Source organism: Podarcis tiliguerta, assembly GCF_965153285.1.
Source record: "Podarcis tiliguerta genome assembly, chromosome: 10".
Taxonomy (NCBI): domain Eukaryota; kingdom Metazoa; phylum Chordata; class Lepidosauria; order Squamata; family Lacertidae; genus Podarcis; species Podarcis tiliguerta.
The window spans coordinates 48,911,257-48,936,455 of NC_139543.1; the positions used below are offsets into that span (position 1 = coordinate 48,911,257).

The 25,199-nt window shown below is 40.7% G+C and overlaps 2 protein-coding genes across 8 annotated transcripts in view; one reads left to right on the top strand and one right to left on the bottom strand.

Moving 5' to 3' along the window:
- The window catches only part of SYN3 (synapsin III), a 194,613-nt gene that overhangs the window by 57,440 nt on the left and 111,974 nt on the right, over positions 1-25,199 (top strand). The window lies entirely within an intron of this gene.
- Positions 3,239-25,199, bottom strand: part of TIMP3 (TIMP metallopeptidase inhibitor 3) — a 54,341-nt gene continuing 32,380 nt past the window's right edge. Inside the window, exons 2-7 of one of the 4 annotated variants that reach the window (XR_014502386.1) lie at positions 15,122-15,204; positions 10,275-10,386; positions 9,348-9,469; positions 6,910-8,441; positions 4,211-6,868; positions 3,239-4,027 (exon numbers count right to left, since the gene is read on the bottom strand). Coding sequence is in view for 1 of the 4 variants with exons in the window: in XM_083400856.1 (XP_083256982.1) it covers positions 8,244-8,441; positions 9,348-9,469; positions 10,275-10,386; positions 15,122-15,204 (515 nt within the window). In the remaining 3 variants the exon portion in view is untranslated. Of the gene's footprint in view, positions 8,442-9,347; positions 9,470-10,274; positions 10,387-15,121; positions 15,205-25,199 lie in introns of all 4 variants that reach the window. The other 3 variants (XR_014502387.1, XR_014502388.1, XM_083400856.1) reach the window with 3 other exon arrangements.

Here is a 25,199-nt window from a genome sequence, read left to right on the forward strand (position 1 = left end):
AAACTATTCTGTGGGCACTTCCAGACTAATGTTTTATTATGGGTGTACTCTACAACATGTTCTTGAGACAAGAAGAGTGGGTTTGTGGTGAATTTATTCCACTTAAGTGTTTTTGTGTGTGATGGTTCCCTGATACTACCACGTTATTGAACGCGGGTTCACGTATGACTATCCAATAGCATCATGAACACAAATCATAATGAATGCACAATAAAAAGCATGTCTGGAGGGGCCCAGTGACACCTAACAGAAAAGCAGCAGCAATGTGATGGCATTATTTAAATGTCCCATTCCCATTTTTTCCCTAGTTCTGGGAGGAGGACATTAGAAAAGTGAAGTAATATTTGACTGATGCATAAAGACTTCTGGATCTTGACAGTAATTGGTTCATACAAGGATGGAGGGCTGGATTTAGGTTTGATGAGGCCCTAAGCTACTGAAGGTAATGGGGCCCTTTATATGTCCAGCTGTCTTTTGTCAACAACAAATTGTTGCTGGTTTTTTTTGTGTTGAATATATGCTATATGGTAATTTATGGACCTAATAGCCATTCACACATAACAAATAGGAGTCTACACAACACAAAACACTGTTGCTGTATGTAGGTTTTATTTTATTTGTTTTTTATCTTATATTTTAGAAATGTACATCCAGTGGTTATTTTTCCTTTACATTTTTTGGGGGGGCCCCAAGAGAGTGGGACCCTAAGCTATAGCTTGTTTAAATCCAGCACTACAAGAATGCATTCCATATGTATCTTTTTGTGTCTTCAAGTTTGCCAGTATTGATGGGTGTGACATTGTGTCTGTCAACAGATATGCCCATCCCGTTTGGTCAGTTTTACTCCTTCAGGCTTGGTGCCTTGAAGGCCATTCCTCCCTCATGTGTGGCTGCTGATGCCCCAGTCCTAATGACCATGCTTCCTTTTCATACTTGTGCCTGTGTACACACAAAGTATAAAAGGGTAACATTCATGACTAGGGTGTTGGCATCTCCCATGCACTGCAGAGAAAGATGCAGTAGCAATGGGAGGGGCAGGCAACGTGGGATGCGTCTGAAGTTTGTCTGAAGAGGCTGTGTGTGTGGCCTGATTATGCTAGTCGTTCCTATGGCCATAACTCTGTATTTCTATCTGCGTGCCTTGGTGCCATCAATATCATTTTTGCTGTGCAGGACTGCATTCAGAGTAAATGCAGCTGTTTCTGCAGGAATTTGTTCCTCCTATTTGGACAAATAAAGCAGACTGTGTGGTACAGTACTTGGAAAGATGTGTGGGTTTGCATTCAGCATTACAACTGGTCTGAACTTTTCAGTGATGAGAACTACACAGTACTTAAAAAGCTGTGATACCATTGCTAATAAACATTTACATCAGGATTACTCTGTGAAGTCTGTTTGAAAAATGTGACCCAACCTGACTTCCTTTAGTTATAAAATTATTTCCCCATCTCTCACCCAAGTTTTCCTTTTGGGAGCTTTGGTTCTGTCAGTGATCCAGTGGACTCTAGAAATAATAATAATAATAATAATAATAATAATAATAATAATAGGCTTTATATACCACCCTATACCTGGAGTTCTCAGGGCGGTTCACAGAAAAGAACTGCTTGTTATTCATTTAAAATCTCAATAAGGACTATAACTATTTACATGGAAGTCCAGGTATCTTTTCTTATAACATGAAAAGGATTTAGTGCATTTATTTTTATACATCTAAAAAGAGGTCTGGATATGCATAGCAAAAGTACTTTTTCTTTTAAAAGAAAGAACTTGATCCACAAAAGAAATGCAGAGGTTATTAAAGCAGTACTGTTCTTTCTAGAATACAAAAAACACCAACCATCCCATACTTTTTCTGGGGAACTTTTTCTTTTGTTGTACAGAGCCTTAGGGCAGTAAGAATCAAAAACCCCACTTTGAACCAGCTTGTTTCTAGTAATGTAACAAATGCTGTATAATGCTTAACTGTAAATAAAACCTCTAAGTGGCTGTTTAATTAGAATACTGTGTATGGGCCTAAAACATCTGTGTTTGTAGAATTATAAGCAGCCAGAGCTGAGGCATCAAGAGTTGCTGATAATTTATGAGGTGTAAGGAGAGCAGAGGAGGGAACCCTCTTGCATGAGAAGAGGTGAGGATGCTACTATTCAAAGTTTGAGTGCCATAATCTCCCTTGGATCTGAGCTGCTGCAGGAGAGGACACTGTAGTAGATTACTCCAGCTGCTCTCTGTGAAGGATTCCCATTCTATTCCCTTGCATCATTGGGTAGGGCTGAGATAGACTGAGTTGCTTCTAGTCAGTGTGGATTCTGAGCTGGATGGACTGATTGTCTGACTTGGTATAGAATTTCAGCTTATCATGTAAGTAGAGCTTTGCTTTGCACTTGTTACTCTTCTGAACTCTGTTCGCAGTTCAAGATGGATAAAGCAGAACCTCACAAATGACGCGCCATATATTGTTTTGACTACTGGATACAAAATGAACTAATGTAAATGAAAGTAAATCTTGCTTGCATTTGCACGTGGCCAGTGATCCCCATATGATTATTATCTTCTCCTCCAAATAAAAAATAAAAATCAATTTTCATGCATAATAATTATGAGAAAGCTATGTGACCGACACATGCTAGATTTTGTTCCCAGCTTTGGCACAGAGAAAGAGGAGATGAGAATTCCCAGGGATGACGCAAAAGTCAGAGTGGGAATTCTAAGGAATTAGGAATAAGACCCGTTGAAAGCTGTGGAGCTTAAGGGCATGTTCACATTAGTGGCTTAAAATGCAGCAAGGTTGTTTTTCTGCACTGGGTTTCAAGCCACATTTCTATAGTGTTGTTCACATCAGAGTGGGGGCAGGGATGTCTTAATCAATTATACATTACCTTTTTGGTTTCTCCTCCCCCTGCAACACCCACCCACACCCCAGAACTCCTATTTATGAAGCTGTATTCTGTGTATGCACCCTTATCTGCAAAGGCACAATGGCTGTCTTAAATGCACACACTGTTCTTAAGCATTAAGTGAATGTGGCTTAAGTTTTCTAGTCAGATTGAAGCTGGTTTGAGAAAAAGCACATCAAACAGAAGTATTTGTAAAGGATCAATATGGTTGTGGAGTAAGTGGTAATATGAACATACCCTAAGTGTCTGATAAACATGAGTCATCAGCTTTCTGCCACCAACCAGCAATAGCCAGTCAGATAGCTCAAAACTGTCAACCAAATTAAAGAAGGGAAAATGTCTGTGATAGAAATAAAACACTTTATTGTTTTAGAATAAAAGGACACTATAAAAAGTGAACATTATTACCTTAAAAGACAATATACATTCATTGAATATAAAATTTATAAATAACAAAAACAAGGAGGAAAACTGTAAACAGTGCTACAAAACTAAGCAAAAATTACATTCCTTCTGAGGAGACGTTTTCTCCCAGACTGATAGTAATGGAGAAGAAAAAAGAATGCAGATTTACAGCCCAACCCAGTGCCTGTATGTTCACAAGAGAGCCCCACTAGGTTTGATGGGACATACTAGGACTGCAGAAGGCTGCAATCCTGTGCATACTTGCCTGGGAGTAAGTTCCATTGAACTCAGTGGGGTTCCTTTATTCGGAAAGGCATAGGATTAAGCTTTATTTGAAACGATTAAGGGTTCTTCATTGGGCTTGCACAGACCTACATCTCAAAACCTCTGGAATCAATGGAAAGGTGCCAGTTGACTTCAACAGGTATGGCTCAGGCCCATGCACCAAGTGCAAAGCTCAGCTTAATAGCTATAATGGCTGAGAAGCCAGTGTGGTGGATAGAGAGTTGCACTTGGGTCAGGGCTACCTGTTTCAAGTCCCACTCTTGTCCTGGCAACCTGTAAATGGGAATGATGGCAAGGGTTGTTGTGCAAGGGAATGAAGCAAAGATTATAAAGCAGTTTGCAATTTTGTTTTATTTTTAATGATTTATAAAAAAATGTTAGCAGTAGCAGACAGTAGGATGGGGCAGTGGTGCTGGCCTGACTTCCCGGTAGCAGAGTCACTATTGCTTACTGGGATGAAGGGTGGGAAGGTCAAGGTAGTAGGAGAGTTTGATGCTGTTCAGATGCAGCAAATATGGCGCTCCTGCCAGTGCATTTCTACAGCACCAAGCTTTCTCCCCCCCCCCTTGCCCCCCACCCTCCCTCCCAGTAAGCAGCAGCAACTACCCCACCCCAACATCCACTACTGATTATTAGTAACACTAAAAAATATGGAGATCTCCCAAAAGAAATGTATTTTTTGCTGGGTTCTTCCCCCTCAATCTTTACCCTCCACTTGACTCCTTATTAAAACAAAACAAAACCCCAAACAACCCTCTTTGATGGCTTGATTATCAGCGTGGTGAAAGGTTGTTCTCTTCTGCCCTTGCCTTCTTAGTTGTGTTGCATGCCCTCCAACAACTCTTTACTTTCTGTAATGTACAATGGAAATCTGTATACAAAAAGAACTTACTTTTCCCCCCGATGGGTGGCCTGTTTGTTTGTATTTTGTTTGTTTTCCTACAAAGCACACACATATATTATAGCCTGTATAAAGACACATACCTTCTTGGCAATTAAAGAGATTTCTACAATAGCTTGGTAGCAGAGCTGTAAAGTCTCAGCTATGATCTTAAAATTCTACAGTCAGTGAAAATAATACAAATGCGGAGCTGCCATTCAGTGGAAATACAGATCACATTTTTTAACAACCCAGTCAACAGGAAGCTGCTTCCCCTTCTTGCCTTTCAAGATCTGAATTCATGTTAAGTTTATCTCAGAAGCGACACAAACTGAACTTAGGCCACCTTATCTCCAGCAAGCTGATAAATAACAACCACTGCTAGAAACACTGAAATACTCTCCCTACCCACATCAGTCATAACACTGGCTTCACTGAATTTGGCCTGCTGCAACTTAAGCTAGACTTGTTAACTTCCATTTCAGAAGGGTGAAGGCTTGGTGGAAAGAGGATTAACTCAAGTCTCAATATGATTTTATGTGGCCTTGGCAATTTTTCAAGATCTGATTTATGGGTACGTAGACAGGTCTGGAGGGTGCATCCTACTGGCTATGAATGAGCTACTGTCCTCAAACCTTATGTGGGACAGCGAATCTGCACGGAGGTTTTGACAAGTTCAAAACATTAAAACACTTCTCATATGTCTTCGTATATTGTAGTGAAGTGCACTATTTTGTGCCCATATGACATTAAAGAAAAGCTGTATTATCAGTGCCCACTGTGCAGCTTTTAATTTCCAAAGTATGGTGAGGGATCCACCCCTGTGGTTCAATACTAAAATGGATATGCCTTTAGAACAATGCCATTGATTTTGGCTAGATTAGAAGTAGTGTTAGTGCTGCAGTTTTCGCCATTGTAGCTCTTCAGAAATATCAGTTCAAGAACGCTTCTGCTGCCAATAGCTCTGAAAGTGTCAGCAATTCCATCACAATGATGGCTTTAAAATAAGTGCCCTAAAGGGTCGATATTTCCTCCCTGGAAACCAGTACGAAACCAGGCACACTGAGTCCTATCTTACAATTGGCAAAACTTGCTCTTTCTCACTTCTTGCTATGGATGCCCCCTCGTTGTACAAAAAGCCCAGCTCTAGGCAGGGGTGGACTTTGGTAATCTTTCATAATATGCCACCCTGTGTGAGGCCAAAATTTAGCACCCTTAAATGTATCTTCTCAATTTTGCGCCCCCTCAGCTCAGCACCCTAAGTGGGGGAACTGCCAGCACCGCCCTAAATCCAGCACTGCCTCAGGGTCCAGCTCTGCTGCCAGAGGGAACACTGGATGAACTTTGCTACTGGCCTAGTGCAGCAAGCAAGAACATAGGGTGCAGTCTTGAGATTAGGACCAATCTGCACAACCAGCAGACCACGTGATAAAACCACTTCAGTCTACAGACTACGGATTGCATGACTGAATGCTCCCTCGTGTTAAAATAACTTCCTACAGAAAAATAAGAAATCAGCAAAAAGGGAACTAGCTTAGATTTCTCTGGGATATGCTGGTTTTCTGTGTACAGTACAGGGTTTATTTATTTCAGGATCATAGCCCTGAACTCCAGGTCATGACTCTCGTGGTTGTGGGAGCTTCAATGCACACATGAAGCTCTCCCTGCCTGTAAGAAGGTAGCTAGGCACATGCTTAAGTTGATCGCTTTCCAGCTTATGACAGCTCTATTTTCTACACTGGAATGAATTGAAGACAGATAGCAAATTAAGACACACACAAAAACCAACTTTTAAAAAGTACTGTAAAGAAAACTTGTGTTCATTGTCAATATTTCACCCCATTCCACAGCCTCCGCAAAGTATATAGTTGCCCATCCCATCAGTAACCCTGCTTCTTGACAACATTATAATGTAAAATACTTTTATTACAATATTTTTATATTATACTTTTTCATAATAAAAACAAACAAATTACCAAGTCCACAGTGAAGGTGGGACAACCTCCTCCTTCATCCCCATTGCCAGAAGGTTTACTGAACCCACAAGCATAGTTCTGCTTAATCATAGCCAGCAAGGTAATACATCACTAAAATGTTCCTTTAAGCTATAATCCTATACATACTTACCTAGGAGTAAGTCCCACTGAACTCAACGGGACATACTTCTGTGAAACATGCATAGGATTCCATTGCTAGAAGGTGATTTCTAGAGCCTTAGGAAATTCTGTACTTCCTAAGTATTTCTCTGGTAGCACAGATGGGTGTGTTATACACCCATCCAGCGTATTTTTCTGGCTACTATGCAGACTGATGCAGATCATTTCAGAGGAGGAAAAAGAATGACCAAGGAGTGTTTCTCCGCATAGTATTCATATGGCAATGTGGTAGTGTGAAATGGCTCCTGTGTAGTATAATCGCCACACAATGAAAAGTCCTAGAAACAGAATTATTTTTCACTTTGATTAACCAGGGCACATTCCCAAGACTGCTTTGTTAATGACTGGTGAAGAGGAGGAAACATAGTGACTTTTCAGTCTTCGAATAGCTGTGTGCATTGGCCCTTACTGCAGCTAAAAGGAGAGGAGGGAAGCACATATCATGGGGAATAAACACCCATTATTGTCACTACTGCAGAAACACCGGAAAGCCAACCTCTTTAGTTTTAAACAAAAAAATAAAATAGTATCCAGTGACTTGGAATGTGAAGATTCAAACTTGTCATTGCTTATAGCATGAAACAATTCCATGTCCTGTCAAAAATAGCTTATATCATCATATCTATATACATTTCCATTCAACAAAACAGTGTTTTGGCATCTAATTTCTTAATGCCAATAGCCTTAATTAGATTACTTTTTTTTCCTTTTCTCCAGACTTCCCTTTGCCTCTATTTCCAAGTATCTTTGTTTAAGTGTATTTATTTGTTTTATTTTGTATTGATACGTTTGCATGTTATTAGGGGTTTATGTTGAAAAGGCCTCTTTGAAGCCTGGCTAAAACCCCCAAAATGCCTGGTGTTGATTTGGTTCTGAACTTGTTTGCTCCGTACTTAGGAGAGGGATTTGCTCCCATTAATTGGTGTTTATTTTTAAAAGCTGTTATTTATGCTCTTGCACAACCCAGAACTACAATGGAGCTTCTACATTCACATTTCAAACGAGACAGGCATTTTGATGTAGTGCTTTTAATGCACATGACAGCTGAATCCCCCCAGTGCTCCATCCAGTTCAAACATCATCACTTTCTTTTCATCCATCCGGTGTGTGGCTTAAATTTGCTCACATTGTTAATCCTAACTGGTTGCATTTTTATTTTTTTTAAAAAAGAGTATCTACGTGGTTTGAGGATTGAATGTGTAAGTGAAGAAGCAGCTTGGGGAGGGGGCTGGAATTGTGATACAATACCCATCTGGGAAATTTTTGAGATTTTTGTTTTCCTACAAAAATATAGATTATATTGCTATATAGAGAGTGATACATAACTGAGAGCCAAAGCTCCCTTATTTATCTGGTGTGCAAACAGAAGTTCCCAGATAAATCTCTTCTGACCAAAAATGGGTGATAGCGATTGTGTTGTTGTTTTTAAGTGATTTAAAACAAAAAGATAATCAGTTAAGACAGCATAGATTTAAAAAACAAACAAACACCAAAGTTCGAAGTGCTAAAATTCGCAAGAAACAGGCACTAATATCATGGTTGTCATCATGATCTGATATGAGTTAGTGTCCAAAGAATGCTCAGCCGCATGGGAGGGAAGGAAGAAAGAAAAGGGGGTGTTCAGGGGTCTGTGGCATTGATGGTTGTTTTATCAGGAGGTGCCCATCCTCTGTACCAGCTGCAGTAACCCTCCTTCTGCTTGATGCAGGCATAATGCTTTGACTGGTACCCTGGTTGGCCGAAGCTGGAAAGCATGTCTGTCCACAGGCACTCATTCTTGGAGGTCACAAAGCACGGAAGGTAGTAGCAGGGCTTAATCTGTAGTTTCAAAAAGAAAAGAAGTGATGGGGGTTGGCTAAAATGGTTTAAGAAGAGTCAGGCGCTTTGCGGCTTTTTCTCTTAATGTTGCATTACTATACTTGCCAGCTCAGAATTAAACCCCATTTGAGTTTGATTTGATTTACTGCCTGGTAAGTCCTGTGCCTATGTTTGTTTGTTTTGTTTCTTTTGAAAAGTAGCACGTCCATATGGAAACATATGAGTTTAGATCATGGGTCGGAAATTCAACTGAATTGTAAAGCTGAAAAGTATATTTCTAGTATTTTTGTAATGAGCCGGTCCAAAAATCATATTCTTGAACTTGACCTGTGCCTTGATTAATGGAACTACCTTAAGCCCCTGTCCCTGGCAGGGAACCTCAGGGAGCCAAATGCAGCCCTCCAGGCCTCTCTATTGGGCCCTCAGGACTCTTCCCAGGCAACATCCTATCCTCAGCCACATCCCTCACTGTCCCTGCTGTGCACCATCCTTGAACATTTCTGTGTGGCTGGAATGTGTCCATGGACTCTGATAATACCTCTTGCTTGCTTGCCTGGATTTAAGATACCATGAAATGTATATGTAGAAACTAGTCTGCTGATAATATAAAATTTACATTTGTTGCACCACTCAGTTTTGCTGCTGGTCCCACCTGCTACTGGCATGTGGCCCCCAGAAGGGAATCTGGCCCTTTGGTTCCTTATTCCTGCTTAAGCCTGCGGGAGATGCTTGCCATGTGACTGAGCTCCTAGCCTTTGCAGAGCTTTCATTTTGCTCTTTTCTTCCCAGATATTCACAAGGAATAAAATTACAACGTTCCCTTCTATTGCCTCTCCCTTCTCAGTCCATCCCCAATATATGAAGTTGTTCACAACTCAAGGAGTGGTCACCGTAGACAGCACACACCTTGCAGCCACAACCAAGGTGGTAACGATGGTTGAGTCCTTTGCGCTGGGAGAGAGTCAGTCGATCCCACTTCTCATTCAGGTTACACAGTCCTGTGTAAACCTTTCCATCATAAACTCGGCCTAGAAAATAAAACTGCAAATGAGCCATTCAAGTGTAAATAATTTGTTAAATTCCCAGATGTGGAAAATATCCGTAGTGCCAGTATTTCTACAGTTTGGAAGTTGATACCAGATACGAAAGTCCCTCCCACATGCAAGGAATTAGCAACAGCATGGCTACCTTTTGAAATATAGTAAGGAACTGTATCCTACTATGTCATGCCTGCTTATTTTCATGCAGGGCTTGTGTCTTCAACACCTATATAATTAGCACTGAGAAGATGAGGTGGGTGGGAGGAATTCCCTAGGCCATTATGCTAATCTGAATATGACTGCAAAAAAATCAATTTCACATGTGTCCAGTCTAAATATTGCCCAATATTTCCAATTCTGAATGATGGTAGTTTAAGAAAAAAATACCAGTTAGTAGAAGACCTGAATTTGGTATTCATCAAGATTGAAAATCCTTTTTTAAAAAAAATTATCTCTCAAACTTCAACTGGAAAATGTTCAGAATAAAATTGACTTTGAATTTTGAAGTGTTGATAATTCCCAAATTTGTGTGAATTTTCATTAATAAGATACTGTCTTCTACAATGTAAAACTAACAGCCACTTCTCCTGCACTTGTTCCAGTCAGACGACACCTGATTGGCACAGATAATTTTGGAAGCAGAGTTAAATCAAAACTTTAGTTTTTGAGACTTGTGGGTTAAATACTTGTAATCCACATCCACTAGCACTAAGCTGCAACTCCTCTAAAAATACAGTTGAAACAAATACACCCTGCAAGCGAGCTGTGACAGACAACTCTGCTATTTCTTTACCTGTAATCAAATACTGGTACTTGTTGACCTCCAGCTTGACCCCGCAAAGGCTTTCAGAGGCCTCTGTGTAGATATATTGAACATGTGGCATCGTGTCAAAACCCCTGTACATCTTTAAAAAGGAGAGAGAGAGAGAGAGAAAGAGAGAGAGAGAGAGTTTTTAATAAAATATCATGCAACCAAAAAATAACTGAGCTTGGAATTTCTTAGCTCTGAGTATTCAAACTGCTAACTCCAGGATGGCAACCCTGTATTTCATTTTAATATGTTGCAGTACATTTTCTAGCATGGTGGCCCCAGGAAATTTGGCAGATGGTGGGTTTGTACAGCATCAAGCATAAGTGTGTGTACTCAATGGACCACTAATATTAGAGCACAGTAATGTCCCTTTTCCATTACTGAATGACTTCCTCAGCTCCAGGAGTTAAGAATTATATTATAATGTATGCCCCTCATGTTTCCAGATGTTTGTGCCTCTCACAGAACTACAGCTCCCAAAGTTGCTGGGAAGGGAGCGCTTATGATAGTTAACTGGTTCTGGTTTGGGATAGTAATGTAAGGCATGCTGAAACTCTCTTTCAGAGATGGATGGGCATGTTTTGCTACCTTGTACAATGGACAAGGGCAGCCTGTGGAAACAAGGAAAGTCTCCTGAAAAGAAAGCTCTAATCATTGTTTTTTTGTTCTTAAAAACACACACAGAATATCCTACAGCTTTTATTAGTTCAGGGCACAATCCCGTGGGATCTTTCGTAACCTGCACCCACTCCAACACAGGAGTAATTCTGAATAGACTGTTGATTTTGTCAAGAAGGCAGCATTACTACTCTTAGAATCTTTCTGTCTCCACAGTCCTGTATTTTAGGAAATGAATGTTAGAGAACAAAGTATTAATGAGCATTGCCTGGTAGCGCCTGCTAGAACAGCACCAGTTCCCACTGACTCAGCATTCCATTAAGCAATCCTCCATTCCTGGGGATTAGGTGAGACTGTGCAGGAAAAATCTACGTACAAATCATGTGGTCCATCTCATTTTACAGTGGCCTTAAGACGGATGTCACGAGACAGAATGGTTGCTGCCACTTCATGAGTTTTAATTCATGGTTTAAATACTAACTGCTTTCCCTTACAGCTATAAAAACTTTCCTATCCTCTGCCTTAGAATGGGCTGGAGTGAAGATATTGGCAGCTGCATGTGCTGTGTGCCTTTCAAATTGAGTAGAGACGCCAACAGTGTCAGTAGTAATGCTGACCTCCTTTGTTGCACGGTCAGCTACAGTACTTTTGGACAATTCCCAGAACACGCTGCCTTTATATTCCCAAGCAATAACAAAACATCATGGACTGAAGCCATATCAGAAATATTCTCTTTAGTTCTCTTTAGTATGCAGTTGGGAAAGAAAATAATATTTCATAACACAAACTCAAAAGGTTTACTCATGGAACTGTACAGTTTACTGCAACTGTACAGTTTCAACATATAGTTAAACCGTGGAATACATTGTAATGTAATGAGGTCCATCAACTGGGACAGCTTTACAAGAGGTTTAGATAAATTTATGGAGGATAAAGCTCACCATGAAATCTGTCAGGCCCAAATTGGAATCTGCAGTTAAAGTAGATTCTAACAGCTAAATTTGTTAAAGCAACTATGCCACTGCTTTCATATTTTCTATTTGCTCAGTAAGGCTAAGTATGTTGAAGTCAAGCATAGCCCAGTCTCCTATATTTATCAGCAAATCTCTGTGTTTGGGTGAGTATAAGTCATTGTGTCCTGTAGCCAGATAGTGGCAAAATGTCTCTTTCTCACAACATCTTCCCTCTATTTCACAGTAGGGCCCTCTCTGTGCCCGCCATACAGGGAATGGAATCTTCCTCAGTAAAAGTTAGAGGAGAGCAGAATTCTGGGAATAATCTCACACATCACTGCTCTGAACATGATTATGTGGGAGAAACAATCCTTAGCTGACCAAAAAGTTTCACCACTGGATTCACCTGGCAGATTTTAGGTTTGGCACAGGGATGTGTCCAAAGAAGAAGAAGAAGAAGAGTTTGGATTTGATATCCCGCTTTATCACTACCCGAAGGAGTCTCAAAGCTGCTCACAATCTTCTTTCCCTTCCTCCCCCACAACAAACACTCTGTGAGGTGAGTGAGCCTGAGAGACTTCAGAGAAGTGTCACTAGCCCAAGGTCACCCAGCAGCTGCATGTGGAGGAGTGGGGAATCGAACCAAGTTCACCAGATTACGAGTCCACCACTCTTCACCACTATACCACACAGGCTCTCAAACCCTGGGAATCCAATCTGCTTACACCTTGTGGTGCTTTATATTACCAGATCAATCCCTGCTTTATAGGAATTCAGCACAGCCTACGTTTTAACACATGGGTTGGGCTGCCAAAACCTCTAGCTTGCTCCTATGTAGCCTGTACAAAAGTTATTGATGTCATTTGCCTCTACACAAATAAATGCAGACCCTAGCTGTTATCAACCACTGCCATAAGCACAATACCCACAAGTGATTTTATTTTTTAAGAAAGAAAGACCAGTGGAGCTACACAGCTTTAAATAAAGTAAGGGAAACTGAGATTTCAAGCAAAAATTCCACTCCAGGGAAGGAGGTGTGTCGAGGTTGGTTTTGGCAGCAAGTATAGTTTGCGATGGCTTTGGTGCTGCACAGCTTTTATACTTAGCTGGATGATGCCTTATAAAGAGAATTACTGTTATTAGGAAGCAGGCAAGTGGTTGTTTTTCTAAACCATTGCTTTGTCTAATATGTTTCAGATTTCTGCAAGCACTGCCAGAGCCTCTATTTGTTCCTTTTTTCTCCCTCTTCTAAAGATATTTTAACCAGTCTTATGACTGAGATGTTGCAGCCAAGAAAAACAAACCAGAGCAGATTTTTAACATTACATAACAAGAGGTCAGTTGGCAAAGGAATGTCCAGAGCAACAGGTTTAAGGAAAAGCTGCTCATGGCTAGAAAGTTCAGGAGAGAGTGCAAGTGAAGGCAATGAGGCCGCTTTTATTTCTCCCTCCCTCTCTCTCCACAGTCAGCAGGCAAAATCTAACCAGGCTCAAAGGGTCCAAGAATTAGTTGCCCCTATATAATTATCAGATATGTCACTGCCTTGCTTAAGCTCACTCTGGGGGATGTGGGCATTTATTGGCACTGACAGCTAAGAAAGCAAGAGATTTGGAGTTCATGATCTTGAACTGATATTTCTTGTGGCAAAGTAACATGTGGGGGGCAAGTCAGGGGCTGTGTCAAGATGCATCTCCATTTCAAACAAATATCTTGAAAATGAGTTAAAAAAAGGCCCTTGTGCTGCAATGGCCGCTTACCCGGTCCAAGGGTTGCCGGCACTTGCAGCACAGCAGCTCCTTCCTCCCCCTAGACCCATGCAATGTTTGTTTCAGACATTGGTCCCTTCCCCTGTTTGCCGTGGTGCTCTCTGGGTTCCCACAAGATCCAGGTTTGAATTTGCACTAATCCATGGCCACTTGTGGGGTGGGGCCAGGGAGTAGACCTGGCTGCTGACGTTTTCTCTCTGGTCTACTCCCAGGGCATTTAAATGGGCTGGTGCTGCTCTCAGTCAGAACAGAATGTGGGAAACCAAGGTTCAGCTCCTGCCTCAGCCTTGAAACTCACTGGGTGACCTTGGACCAGTCTCAGCCTAACCTACTTCACAGGGTTGATGTGAGGATAAAAGGGAGTGGGCACAATCTTGAGCTCCTTGGAGGAAGGTGGGGCATAAATGGGATAACAATAATACTCACAACCACCTCAACAGTAGTTACTCCCCAGCTCTGGAATGTCCTCACCTCTCAGGTACAATCAAGCACCAAGACTGATGGCATTTCGACATCAGGTCACCAGGCATTTGATAAAGTTGTGTCCCTCACTTGGCTGATGCAGTTATTTGTTTGTTTGTTTACATTGTTATAGCATACTGTTTGTTTTTACATTAAGTTGTACTGAAATGAAATATTGCTTTCTTGTAATTTAATGTTGTTTCTTGTTCTGAGACTGGATGAGGAATGAGTAACAGGTTATAAATAGTCTAAATAAATATTGGCTTGATCACACATATTGGCTTGATTTCCTACATAAAAAGGTAGCATGCATGAACCGTTTTCATGGTATGTCCTGGCTGCAGAGTGAAATGGTCTCTAAACTAGGTTGTCAGAGTGACAACTACCCCTCCTGCATAGGGAGCAGCAACCCACAACTGAGAGAAAGCCCAGAAGGCAAATAATATTCTGTTCTGTAGCACCTGGAGTAGAATGGGAAGTTATTTCTAAGGACTGTCACGCATGCATGTGTCGTCTTTGTGTTTTGAGAGACTGTGGGCCAAACTATTGTGAGACACTATTCACACAATTAACAATAGTAGGTATGTGTTCATGGTGAGTGGGACTATTTGCACCAGGACCCACAGGGTAGGTAGGCTTTAACCCTTTGCTATCTCACTGAAGCTCCAAGCCAGATCCACCCACCCCCGGCCACACAAGCTATTTGCACTGGAAAAAGAGCTCCCATTCACACCAAAGGAAGATTTTATTCCAGTGCTAATAGGGTAAAATAAGTAGAAAAATATGCATTTTTGAGAAGCAACACATTAAAAAGTACTGGGAAAATTTGCATGTTCTATTAAAAAAAAAATTAGCAAATTGATGCTAACAAATTTATGAGTTCAAATATATGAAACTGGTCCAAAACTAGACTAATCCCTTCATTCATAGTTAGCATATGATGGAGTTTCATGAGATCTATTCTCAGATAATGACATTTCTACAATTTGAAATGTTTTGCTGTCTCAATCCAGTATGATTGTGTACGTACCTTCATTTGTTTGACAGTATATTGCATCGTCCCAAAAGGTCCATCCTTCATAAGCTTCTTGCCCACTACCTTGGCTCGGATGACTGTAATGAAAAGAGAAGGTTTAAGAACAATGCTGGCACCAGGTCAATAGCATCTCTGGCCTCTAGTTCAGCACTGAAGACAGTATGCATCAACAAAATGTATCAACTGTCCCAGAGTTGTCTCGTATTTGTTTAATTTCTATGCAAACTTAGACTTTTAGCATAGTGGCACCAGTATTTTGGAACACTGTTCCTATTGAAATCGTACAGGCCCCTACAATTTAATATTTCATCAGCTTCTGAAAACATTTTTGTTTCACCAAGTATTTTTATGTAATTAATTTAATTCAGTGTTGCTCTTTTGTTCTGTATTTTATTATTTTATAATCTTACAAGGTTTAAAAGATTTACAGAACACTGCCATGGTATTTTCTTACAAGTTGGTGATTTATAAATGTTCTTAGAAACAACCAACCAAAACTGTTTAATGAATAACATAAGCTACAGGGCTGGGAAGATTCTCTCTCTCTCTGTGTGTGTGTGTGTGTGTGTGTGTGTGTGTCCCCAAGTGCATAATTGTACTTTTGCTACATACATGTCAGATATCAAAGGAAATTTGAAAATTATCATGAACAGCCAAGTTTCCAGGGTGTGGTTTTTACGATTACTTAGCTTACACTTGAAATAGAGAAAATTCCTTGCAGAAGTTTTCCCCTCTACTATGTGGCTATACTGTTCCGTTGGTAGTGCTAGAGAGCCACACTCCCAGTAAATGGATATGCTAAGATGGACTCACCCCAAATACCATAGATGTCTTGAATCAGCATGTTTTCTTGATCCCTTCCCTCAACAGGTCTCGTCTGCCAAGCACCTTTAACAAGTTTCGTTCACAGACCAGTGAGAGGCAGACTTGACTCTGCTGATGAGATGGGATAGGAAACCATTTACTGCTGGAGAAGGGAGAGAATTTATTTCTTAAACAGGAAGATGGCCCACTAAGGCCTGCTACTTTGACATAAGCATGTTGGCTTTTATTAAACAAATTTTGTAAATTAAGATTTGTCACCTAATTTCACCTAAAGTCAGATTGAGAGGTTCCTTCTAAGCCAGGACATCTGAGGAGTTTTAGTGAGTTTCTAGACTAGTAGAATTTCTCAGAGAGGAATGCACATTCTGTAATTTCAAATTCCTTCTGCAAATACAGATAAGCCAAAGCCACAATATATATGCAGGGTGAGGGCTGGATAGGGGCCAAATTAGACTACTTCTCTGTAACTTTAATAAAGGGTAACAAAATGCTTTTACAATTTCTCCTTTCCTGCGAATATTATCTTCAGATTCCATCAGTCATGGGTGAATTGTACTGACCCAGATTTTAATTGTTCATAAATATTTACCCAAGGGAAGCAAGGAATATGATTAGAATTTGCTTTGGCTCAAATGCAGGCTTTTGACCTTTTCCTTTAAAAAGAGGGATAATGGTGAAGTTTATTTACTAAAGGAGACATTCACCCGATTGCCTAGGGCTTCTGTAAAGTCCACATACCTCTGAACATGACACAAATTCATTTTTCAGTGCCAAAGTGACTGTAAGCAATATATACACAGCCTAAAACAAAAGCCAAGCTTTTATATTTAATTTCGTGACAGCTTTGGAGCAAAATAGCCTGCCTTATGAAATAGATCCTGTCGTCTTTATTCTTCCTGACCTAAGAAATGAGTTTGCAGCATTATCTAGGAAATCAACTATGGCCCAATATGAATCCATAGCTAGTTTCTGTGTGTCATGCTTGGGCACAGATGAGTCCCAGCATGGTGATATTACCGACCCATAGTTCTGCTTGGAGGACTAGTTTTGTATTAAGTTTTCAGATTCTGACAGATTGGTCAGCTCTGCCAGCACCCAAATCTTATCCCATGGAAACACACATTTCAAGCACAATTCCATTTCTGTGGCAATCCTAGATTCAACTGCTGGTTACCCTCCTCCCTGTCCTACAAACAAATGAAAACCAACATAGTGTTTCAATGTTATGCAATTCTATTGCTTTTACTCAGATCTGAAAAGAATGGAAGTTGGTTCAGAATGTGACCTGGGCTTTAGGAAAGTTTCTCTTTGAGACAATAATGTTTGTGCAGAGAGTGTGAATTTCAAAAGGCATATCCTGATATTTACACAAGTCTTAGACTTTGTGTTCTGAGAGGTGCCAGGGATTCTCATGCCAAAAATGACAGAGACACAGAGATCAGCTTTCTTACAGATGAACAACAGCAGTATTTCCCTATGTCACCCATATTTTGCAGACTAGTCTTGCCTCAGTTCGAGATGTCAAACACAATATGGAATCATGCTCTTTGTCTTTAAAAGTGGCAAAGAAAAGAAAGATTCTTGCAGGTGCGGCTATTTGGGTTTGTAGAAGAAGAGTGGGAGGGGAGAAATTGTGCCTGCCTAAATTTCCCCTTCTAGGTTATAGGAGAGCTAAGAAATCTCACTTCTTATTGAATTCCATAAAAACCTACCGCACAAACACAGACACACCAATTAAAATAAATTAAAGAATGTAGCAGTGCAGGTAGGCTAAAGCAAGTTAAATAAGTACTGATTAATATGGGGCTCTTCCTTTGTTTCTTCTTCATTTAAGTGACTGCATAAATACTAGTGTGTAGTCTTCAAAAATATGTTCATCCATCCCTGAAAGCAAGTCTAAACATGATTTGGATCAGTCTGTTGCCAGAACTGGTCTTTTAAGGGTACCAAAATGGGACACAAGGGCATAATTGAGCAAGTAAATAAATCTTCCTAAATCCCACAGTGAAGCCGCTAGTGCTGCTGAGCTGGTACAGAGGTGGCATAGAATGCTATGAAGGAAGAAGGTGCCACTGCCTGGCGTTCTAGTACTAAGTGCCTGGCACTCATGGGATCTCTGGTAGGAACCAAGGCTCATTGCCTCTGCTGCACCTGCTAGAAATGCAATTTGTTGATTTGTGAGGCCACAGCGAAAGGGTATTCTAGGAGGAGGTTGTAAATGGTCAGAGCTCTAATCCACAAACCACTTAATCCAGAATAATTCCATAGAAGTCACAGGAGCTATTCTTAACTAAGTGGTTACTTCGAAATGACTGCCTTGCATTTACACATAGTACTTAGGACACAAAAAATAAACTCTCTATACGTTTTTAGCAGATAGTTGTGCACATGGAGGCACAGTTTCTCCTGCAAAACCCATCACCTGCTAACTGGAGATATTTCAAACATCCTTCTTTGCTCACATACAGAAGTTTATTTCCAAAATATATTTACATAAGCCCTCTTCAAACCCCCTGCCCCACATCATGTGAGAACTCACCTGTTAGCCACAACCCAACCACTGCAACACCCACTCACTGGCCATGAATTTGGTGGCAATGTGAAGAGGCCCATTGAGCAGATGTGCATAAGTTGGCCTCTTCTCCACAAGCAAGTGGCCAGAATTTCCTTGGAGGACTACACTCATCCAAGTTGCAAGTGTATAGGTCTCTACACTACCACTGAAATTGTGACCTCTGAAGGGCATGTCTGGCTGCCATTAGGCAAGGACTGCTTAATGTGTGATAGGATGTCTGAATAAGGCTTTTTTGAGTTCTTACATAAAATCCAACAGCAATCAATGTATGCAAATATATAGATTTATGTAACATCGCAAAACTAACATGAGGCAGTAAGTGCTTTAGACAGATCCACATAGCTTGTGAGCCAGCAGTAGTCTGTTACTCATGCATGGTGGTTCACTAAAGCCTCAAAGAATTTCCATAAGAGAGCCGGGGTGGTACAGTGGTTAGAGGTTTGGGCTCAGACCTGGGAGAGCAGGGTTCAAATCACTGCTCAGTCATAAAACTGAGGGCTAGTCACAGGCTCTCAGCCTAACTTACATCAGAGTTATTGTGAGGCTATGCATGTTACATTGAGCTCCTTGGAAGAAAGGTGAGATATAAATGTAAAAAATAAATAAGAAAGAGCATACTGAATCAAATATAAGATCTTCTCTAACAACTCATTGGGTTCTGAATTTGCAGTAACTTCTGCTGTGTTTTGTGACTTTATTTGCAGTTAGTCACAGTTACCTCAAGAAAAAAGAGAGGCTCCTAAATATTATTTCATCAACATACTGCATGCTAACCAGTAAAAAGACACCTTGAACACCCTTCTTAACTCTCTCATTTCCTCTGGAGTCCTATTACAGTCCTACTATTACTGATGGGAAATTTTATCCCACACAAGTGGACACCAAAATAGCAGCATATTTTTAAACCGCAGCCACTTTGAAGTGGTGCCTATGAAAACATTCTGTGAAGAATGTTTCTGAGTACTTTGGGGTTTCGGGTCGAGTCATTTTGTGGGATCAGAGCAGCTGACAAGGTCTCACGGATGATTTGTAATTATTTATGTAATATTAAATTGGATAGGCGTATAAATCTCAGATAAGATAAGCGTGGCAGCTATGCTTTGGTCCAAAAACAACCCCAACAGGCCAACTCTTAATAATAACTGATTGTCACTGAAAAATATAGGTGCAGTTATTTACATTGAAAATATACATTTTCCATATGCTTGGGCAGATATTAAAAAAAAGAAGTCTTTTGTTTTTTGTTGGAAATTAATAGTCCACACACATTCACACACAAAAAAGGTTGACTGTCTCGGTCAACTCTCCAAGTCAGAGCTATAAAGCAAGGGTGCCAAAAAGAAAGTACGTATATATCTTTGCAATTCTGCTTGCAATTTTAAAACAGCAGATAAATATAGTGATACTTTAGGCCTTGCATCTGATCTTTTACTGTGGGTTTTGCATTAGCAGCCAACATCTGCTGGATTGTTGCCAATGCACGTGCAGAGCTCAAGGCAGGCAGACATTCAATCTCTGCCTGCCCGGAGTTCGACATTTTTGGGCTAACCAATGAGATTTTATTTCTTCTCATAGTTTTCTTTCTTTCTTTCTTTCTTTCTTTCTTTCTTTCTTTCTTTCTTTCTTTCTTTCTTTCTTTCTTCCTCAAAGCATACATAAAGCAATTTCATATATAAAAACAATCCCATTTACTTAGCGTGGTCTCTCCATTAACTTAGGGGAGGAGCAGGGGAGAAAAGACTACAATCCCTCCCACACACACACAGAAAGGACCTTTGGGGTAACAGGGTCTTTGCTGGGGCTGTTGAGACTTCCATGCCCCACCTACCCAGAAATCACTTTCTCCATTAAATTGGATCAACTGTGGAGGTGTGCATGCATGGAGGTGTTGTTTTTGTTTTAAAGGTGAACTTTCAAGTACTACCTAGTTCCCATATTGTGTGATAAAGATGTAACAGTGCACATGACTTAAGACACACACACATACTTTTTATTGCACTTCAGATTGGCATGCAGCATGGAATGGTTTTGCAAGCAAGGGAGATACAGAGTTGTTTCTCACGGATGTTAATTGCATTTGTGAAAAATACCAGTGCAGGGATGTTTTGCAAACTAAAGGAGCTTAAGTGTGGATTGCTCCTAGGTGTGGTGCTCTCAAGTATTACATCTTCAGATATATTTGTATATCAAATATTGGACCCCTGATCAGCCCAGCTTGGGAGCAGGAAGATGAGGGGGAAGCTATGTTGCAGCTGTCTCGCAATTGGAATGGCGTTCTCTTATGACCCATCAAGTGTGGATTGCAATCTTTCCATGTTTACTGATTTCTAACAGCTTTTGGGGGTAAGATTAGAGACATAACAAAAATGGCCCGCAGGGAATACCATGTTGCGCTGACTCCATAGCTTGTGACTGTACAGAAAGAGCAGAGGGGAATTCTATTCTGACAGGAGAACAAGCCTCAATAGTTTATGAGAGAAGCAGAATGATGTTCAGTGACGGTTAGTATCCTTTACACAGCTGGGGAGGTGGATGTATTATTGCAAGTGACAGGGATTCTTTTGTTCAAAGTTGAATGGATAATGCCTTTAGCTGTCAGTAACACTAACTGCTCGATCCTGTGAATGGTGTGCACTGGCAGGAGGCAAAGCCAGCTGTGTTCTTGCCAGGCACATAATGTAACTTCTGCAAAGGAAGGTACAGGTGGAAGCCTTAAAAACCTACATAGGACTGAATTGCTCAGGCCATACAATTTTTAAAGGCTCGCCTAAGTAAAGGATTGCAACTGAGCAACATTTTTGGATAGCACCGGCCCTGCCATTAGGCACAGTAAGGAAGCAGATTTCAGGTGTCCTGAAAGGACAGCAAATTGGTGGTTATTTAATTTGTTATCATTATATTTTACTGCCAGGGAAAGGGCGGAAGTGGGGCTTCTAGGATTTACTGCCACAGGTGGCAAAATAACTTGGCTGGTCTTGGGTTTTACACACCTTGGTTTTGGTGAGTGCGGATTATGGGTACCAGTTGTTGCTCCACCTCAACCAGCAAAACATCTTGGGCAAGCTCTGTTTTTAGAAGCACCTATGACCAGAGGGCGCAAGAAGCCACTGAAAAGTTCTCATATTTCTGAAGAATTAGTGTGGCTAAAGCACTGTTTTGGCAAGAAGAAATCCATTATGGTGATCATTCTGATAAGCCTTGTTCATCAGATGGCAATTCTGTGCATGTGTATTCGGGCTCACCCTGATAGAGTCCCATAATGCCCAACAATAAGTATGGGAATCATCAGTGGGAAACAGGTGAACCTATTTTTCTGGGACACTCTGCTGTACATGCAGGAAATCATTCTCATTGGTCCCTGCCCAAAATTGATGAAAACTGTCACTAAGGGCCAAATTCTATGTGACACTAATCACATAGTTTGCCACTGAGTGCAAGCTTTTACTTTTATTACTTGCAAGTACAGGGGGTCCAATCCAGATGAGGACCCTACTGTGCAAGCAGAGGGCTTTACCCTCAGTCCCCACCCCCTGTTGTGGTCTGGATTAGGGCCCCATGCCTCCAATTTGGTTTGAAAAAACAAGTACCCAACTGGGGTTCTAATATGCGTGGTTGTGGTTGTTTTTTGTCTTCTTTAATTTATGTTTTCATTTTGTTTAGTTTATCTATACTATTTCTAGGGGGGGGGGGGATAAATACTTTTTAAAAAAGAATCAGTGAACAGTTAAACATTCACTAGTTAACAAATGCCAAGGGTTGTTGTTTTTTACACTCCCTACAGTTTTCATTAGAGATTCTAATGTGACCTCACTTCTGTAGCTAGAGATCTGTATCAGAAGTTCCTGAAAGGCATGGTTTTATAAAAGCTGTATTTATATTAAATTAAACATCTAGATGTTTGGACTATAGCTCCTGTCATCCATGGTTTAGAGAAACTGCATTTATGTTAAATTAACTGTTAATTTATCATAAATACAGCTTTAAAAAAAACAACAGATGGGAGGTGGCTGATGGGAGATGTGGTGGCCATCAATATACCCTGTGGTAGTGAACCATGTAGTATAATAATGGGCTGTGTAAACTAGTACTTGCTCTTGTCTGTCTTCCCTATTGGCCTTTTCCACACCATGTATACTTTTACAGAATATAATGGGTTAGGAAGCAAGGTATTATCAAAGCACTTGCATACTGGAATAGAATTATATTGCAATAGATTGTTGATAAATGAAGATGGAGAGAGTTGTATCCAACACTGTGTGAGAGGAGTCTTGCTTGTGCAACACCATTTCCCCTTCCTTTCCTCCCTCGTGCCCCCCCCCCCAAATCTCCTCCAGAGTATTTCACAACAATCTGGAGCAAATTTTGAGGTGTGCGGAGCAGAAGAGGAAGCGGAAGCTCTGTTTTGCACATGGAAGTCTGTTGCGCAAACAGAACCACAGCATTGGGAATCTAGCTCAAAAATTCTCTCTATGTTAACCTTTCTTTCAGTAGCTGTGTACTCTGTGTGTTCCTATATTTGTCTGTTGTGCTAAGAGAATATGGGGGGGGGGGGATTTGGATTGGAAAAAGTACTGTATTATGGGGAAAGGGTTAAAGACCCTGTCCTCTGCTGCCACTGTTTATAACCCTTTTTAAGTAAAAAAAACAAAACAAAAAAACATATTGAGACCTAATTGTGAAGGTCCTGCATGATTTATCTTATATTGTAACTTTTATTTTATTTAGAGCATTCATAGTACACCTTTCACACAAAGGTCCTAGGGCAGAAAATACATATTTATTAAAACAAAAATTGGCAACATTAAAACTAAAGCAAAATACAACAACTGGTTTTAGCTGGTGCTAAAAAAAGAGAGAGACTGATCTGATCCACAATAATGATTCCACATAAGCAGGTTCTAGATGCAATTAAATCATTGTGTGAACTCATCCACCCAGTGAGTTCCTCAATGGAGCTCCCCATAACAGCCTGCTAACTTGGGGCTTTAATTTTTGCATGCAGCTTGGTTTGGGCCTGAAGAAGGGTATTTGCTGTGAATGCTTTGTGGCACACAGGTGGCAGAGATAAAGGAAGCAGTAAAACCAGGCTAAGACAAATGAGAGAGGTCTTATCGTAAGCTGTATAAAAGCTTTCCTTCATTCTACAGGGAACAGAAAATATTCAGAGCCTGTTTGAGAGAACAGCACATAGGAGGCAGCTACCTGGGCCATAAAAGTAAAGCATATGTTGTTAGCCAGAGCATGTATATTCCAAGTACCCTGAACTAACTATGGATTTAACCAGAACAGTATGAAAAGGAGCATGATTTGGGTAGGATGAAAGGAAAGCGTCCAAGTACGATGGATGGGAAGACAGACTCAAACAAAAATGTGTTGTGTATGCTGGGAAGAATCTAGATAATTGGCACACTGAGTTGGCAGTATTAAAAAAAACACAGAGGGAAGGCTGTCAGTTCAAAAAGTTGCCTCTCTGCACTTGTGATATTACATTTTCCTATTTGGACTTTGCCAGGAAATGCATTAAAAATATGCTTCTTCATAAAGTTTGAAGTGTCAAACAAGGGGAAGGGCTACAGCTCTTGGCCTTCATCAAAGATGAAAAACATGTTTGTGATGAGATTCATAAAGTGGGCAGGTGAAACCTCTGGGTAAAGAGACTATGACATACCGGAAGAAGATAAGATTCAGAAGGTATACAGTATGGCTGGAACTACCATGGCTAGAACCAAGAACCCCTGGTTCTGTGTGCAACAGTCCCTTGTAATTGAGTCACAAATCTCGAGGTTGGAGCATCTCCCCAAGCAGTGGGGTATTCTCAGACTTTGGACTGGCCACACCCACACTAGCCACAGGACCCTCCCAGACAGGAAGGTTTCCTATTTGGGGTACAACTTTGCATGAGAAGCAGCTGTTTTCTCAGTTCTGGTGTATTCTTGTGTATTGCCACCCAGGGCTCCTTCTAGAGGGAGGTGTGGGACATAAGGTCAATAAATAATATTTCAGTGTGCTCTTCAGGTCCAACTGTCTTCTGAGTGCTGCCAGCCCAGTCTTGCCCTGATGCAGGATACAAAATCAAGCCGGCGCCTCTTACAACAAATAACCTACGTTGTTGTACTTTGGTCAAAACTTAGACTTAGCCTTTCAACAGACAGAGCTAAATTTAAATATGGGGGGATATGTGTGGTGATTTTTCCTCAATGTGTACATTTCTTACATGCATGGACATCTTAGTTTAAGGCAGCTTTCAAACAAGTGATCCTCTGTATGCACTTCATTATGATACAGGCCAATGATAATAATTAGTATGTGCTTCCACCTGTGTACAGTGGTACCTCGGGTTAAGTACTTAATTCGTTCCGGAGGTCCGTTCTTAACCTGAAACTGTTCTTAACCTGAAGCACCACTTTAGCTAATGGGGCCTCCTGCTGCTGCTGCACTACCAGAGCACGATTTCTGTTCTCATCCTGAAGCAAAGTTCTTAACCTGAAGCACTATTTCTGGGTTAGTGGAGGCTATAACCTGAAGCGTATGTAACCCGAGGTACCACTGTATTTGAATCAGTTTCATGTCAATGTGACCCACTGTTCTATTGGATCCTATCCATTTACCATATTTCAGTAAATTCACAAACCATTGCCTCTTTTTACACAGCGAACAGTCTCTTCTTCATTC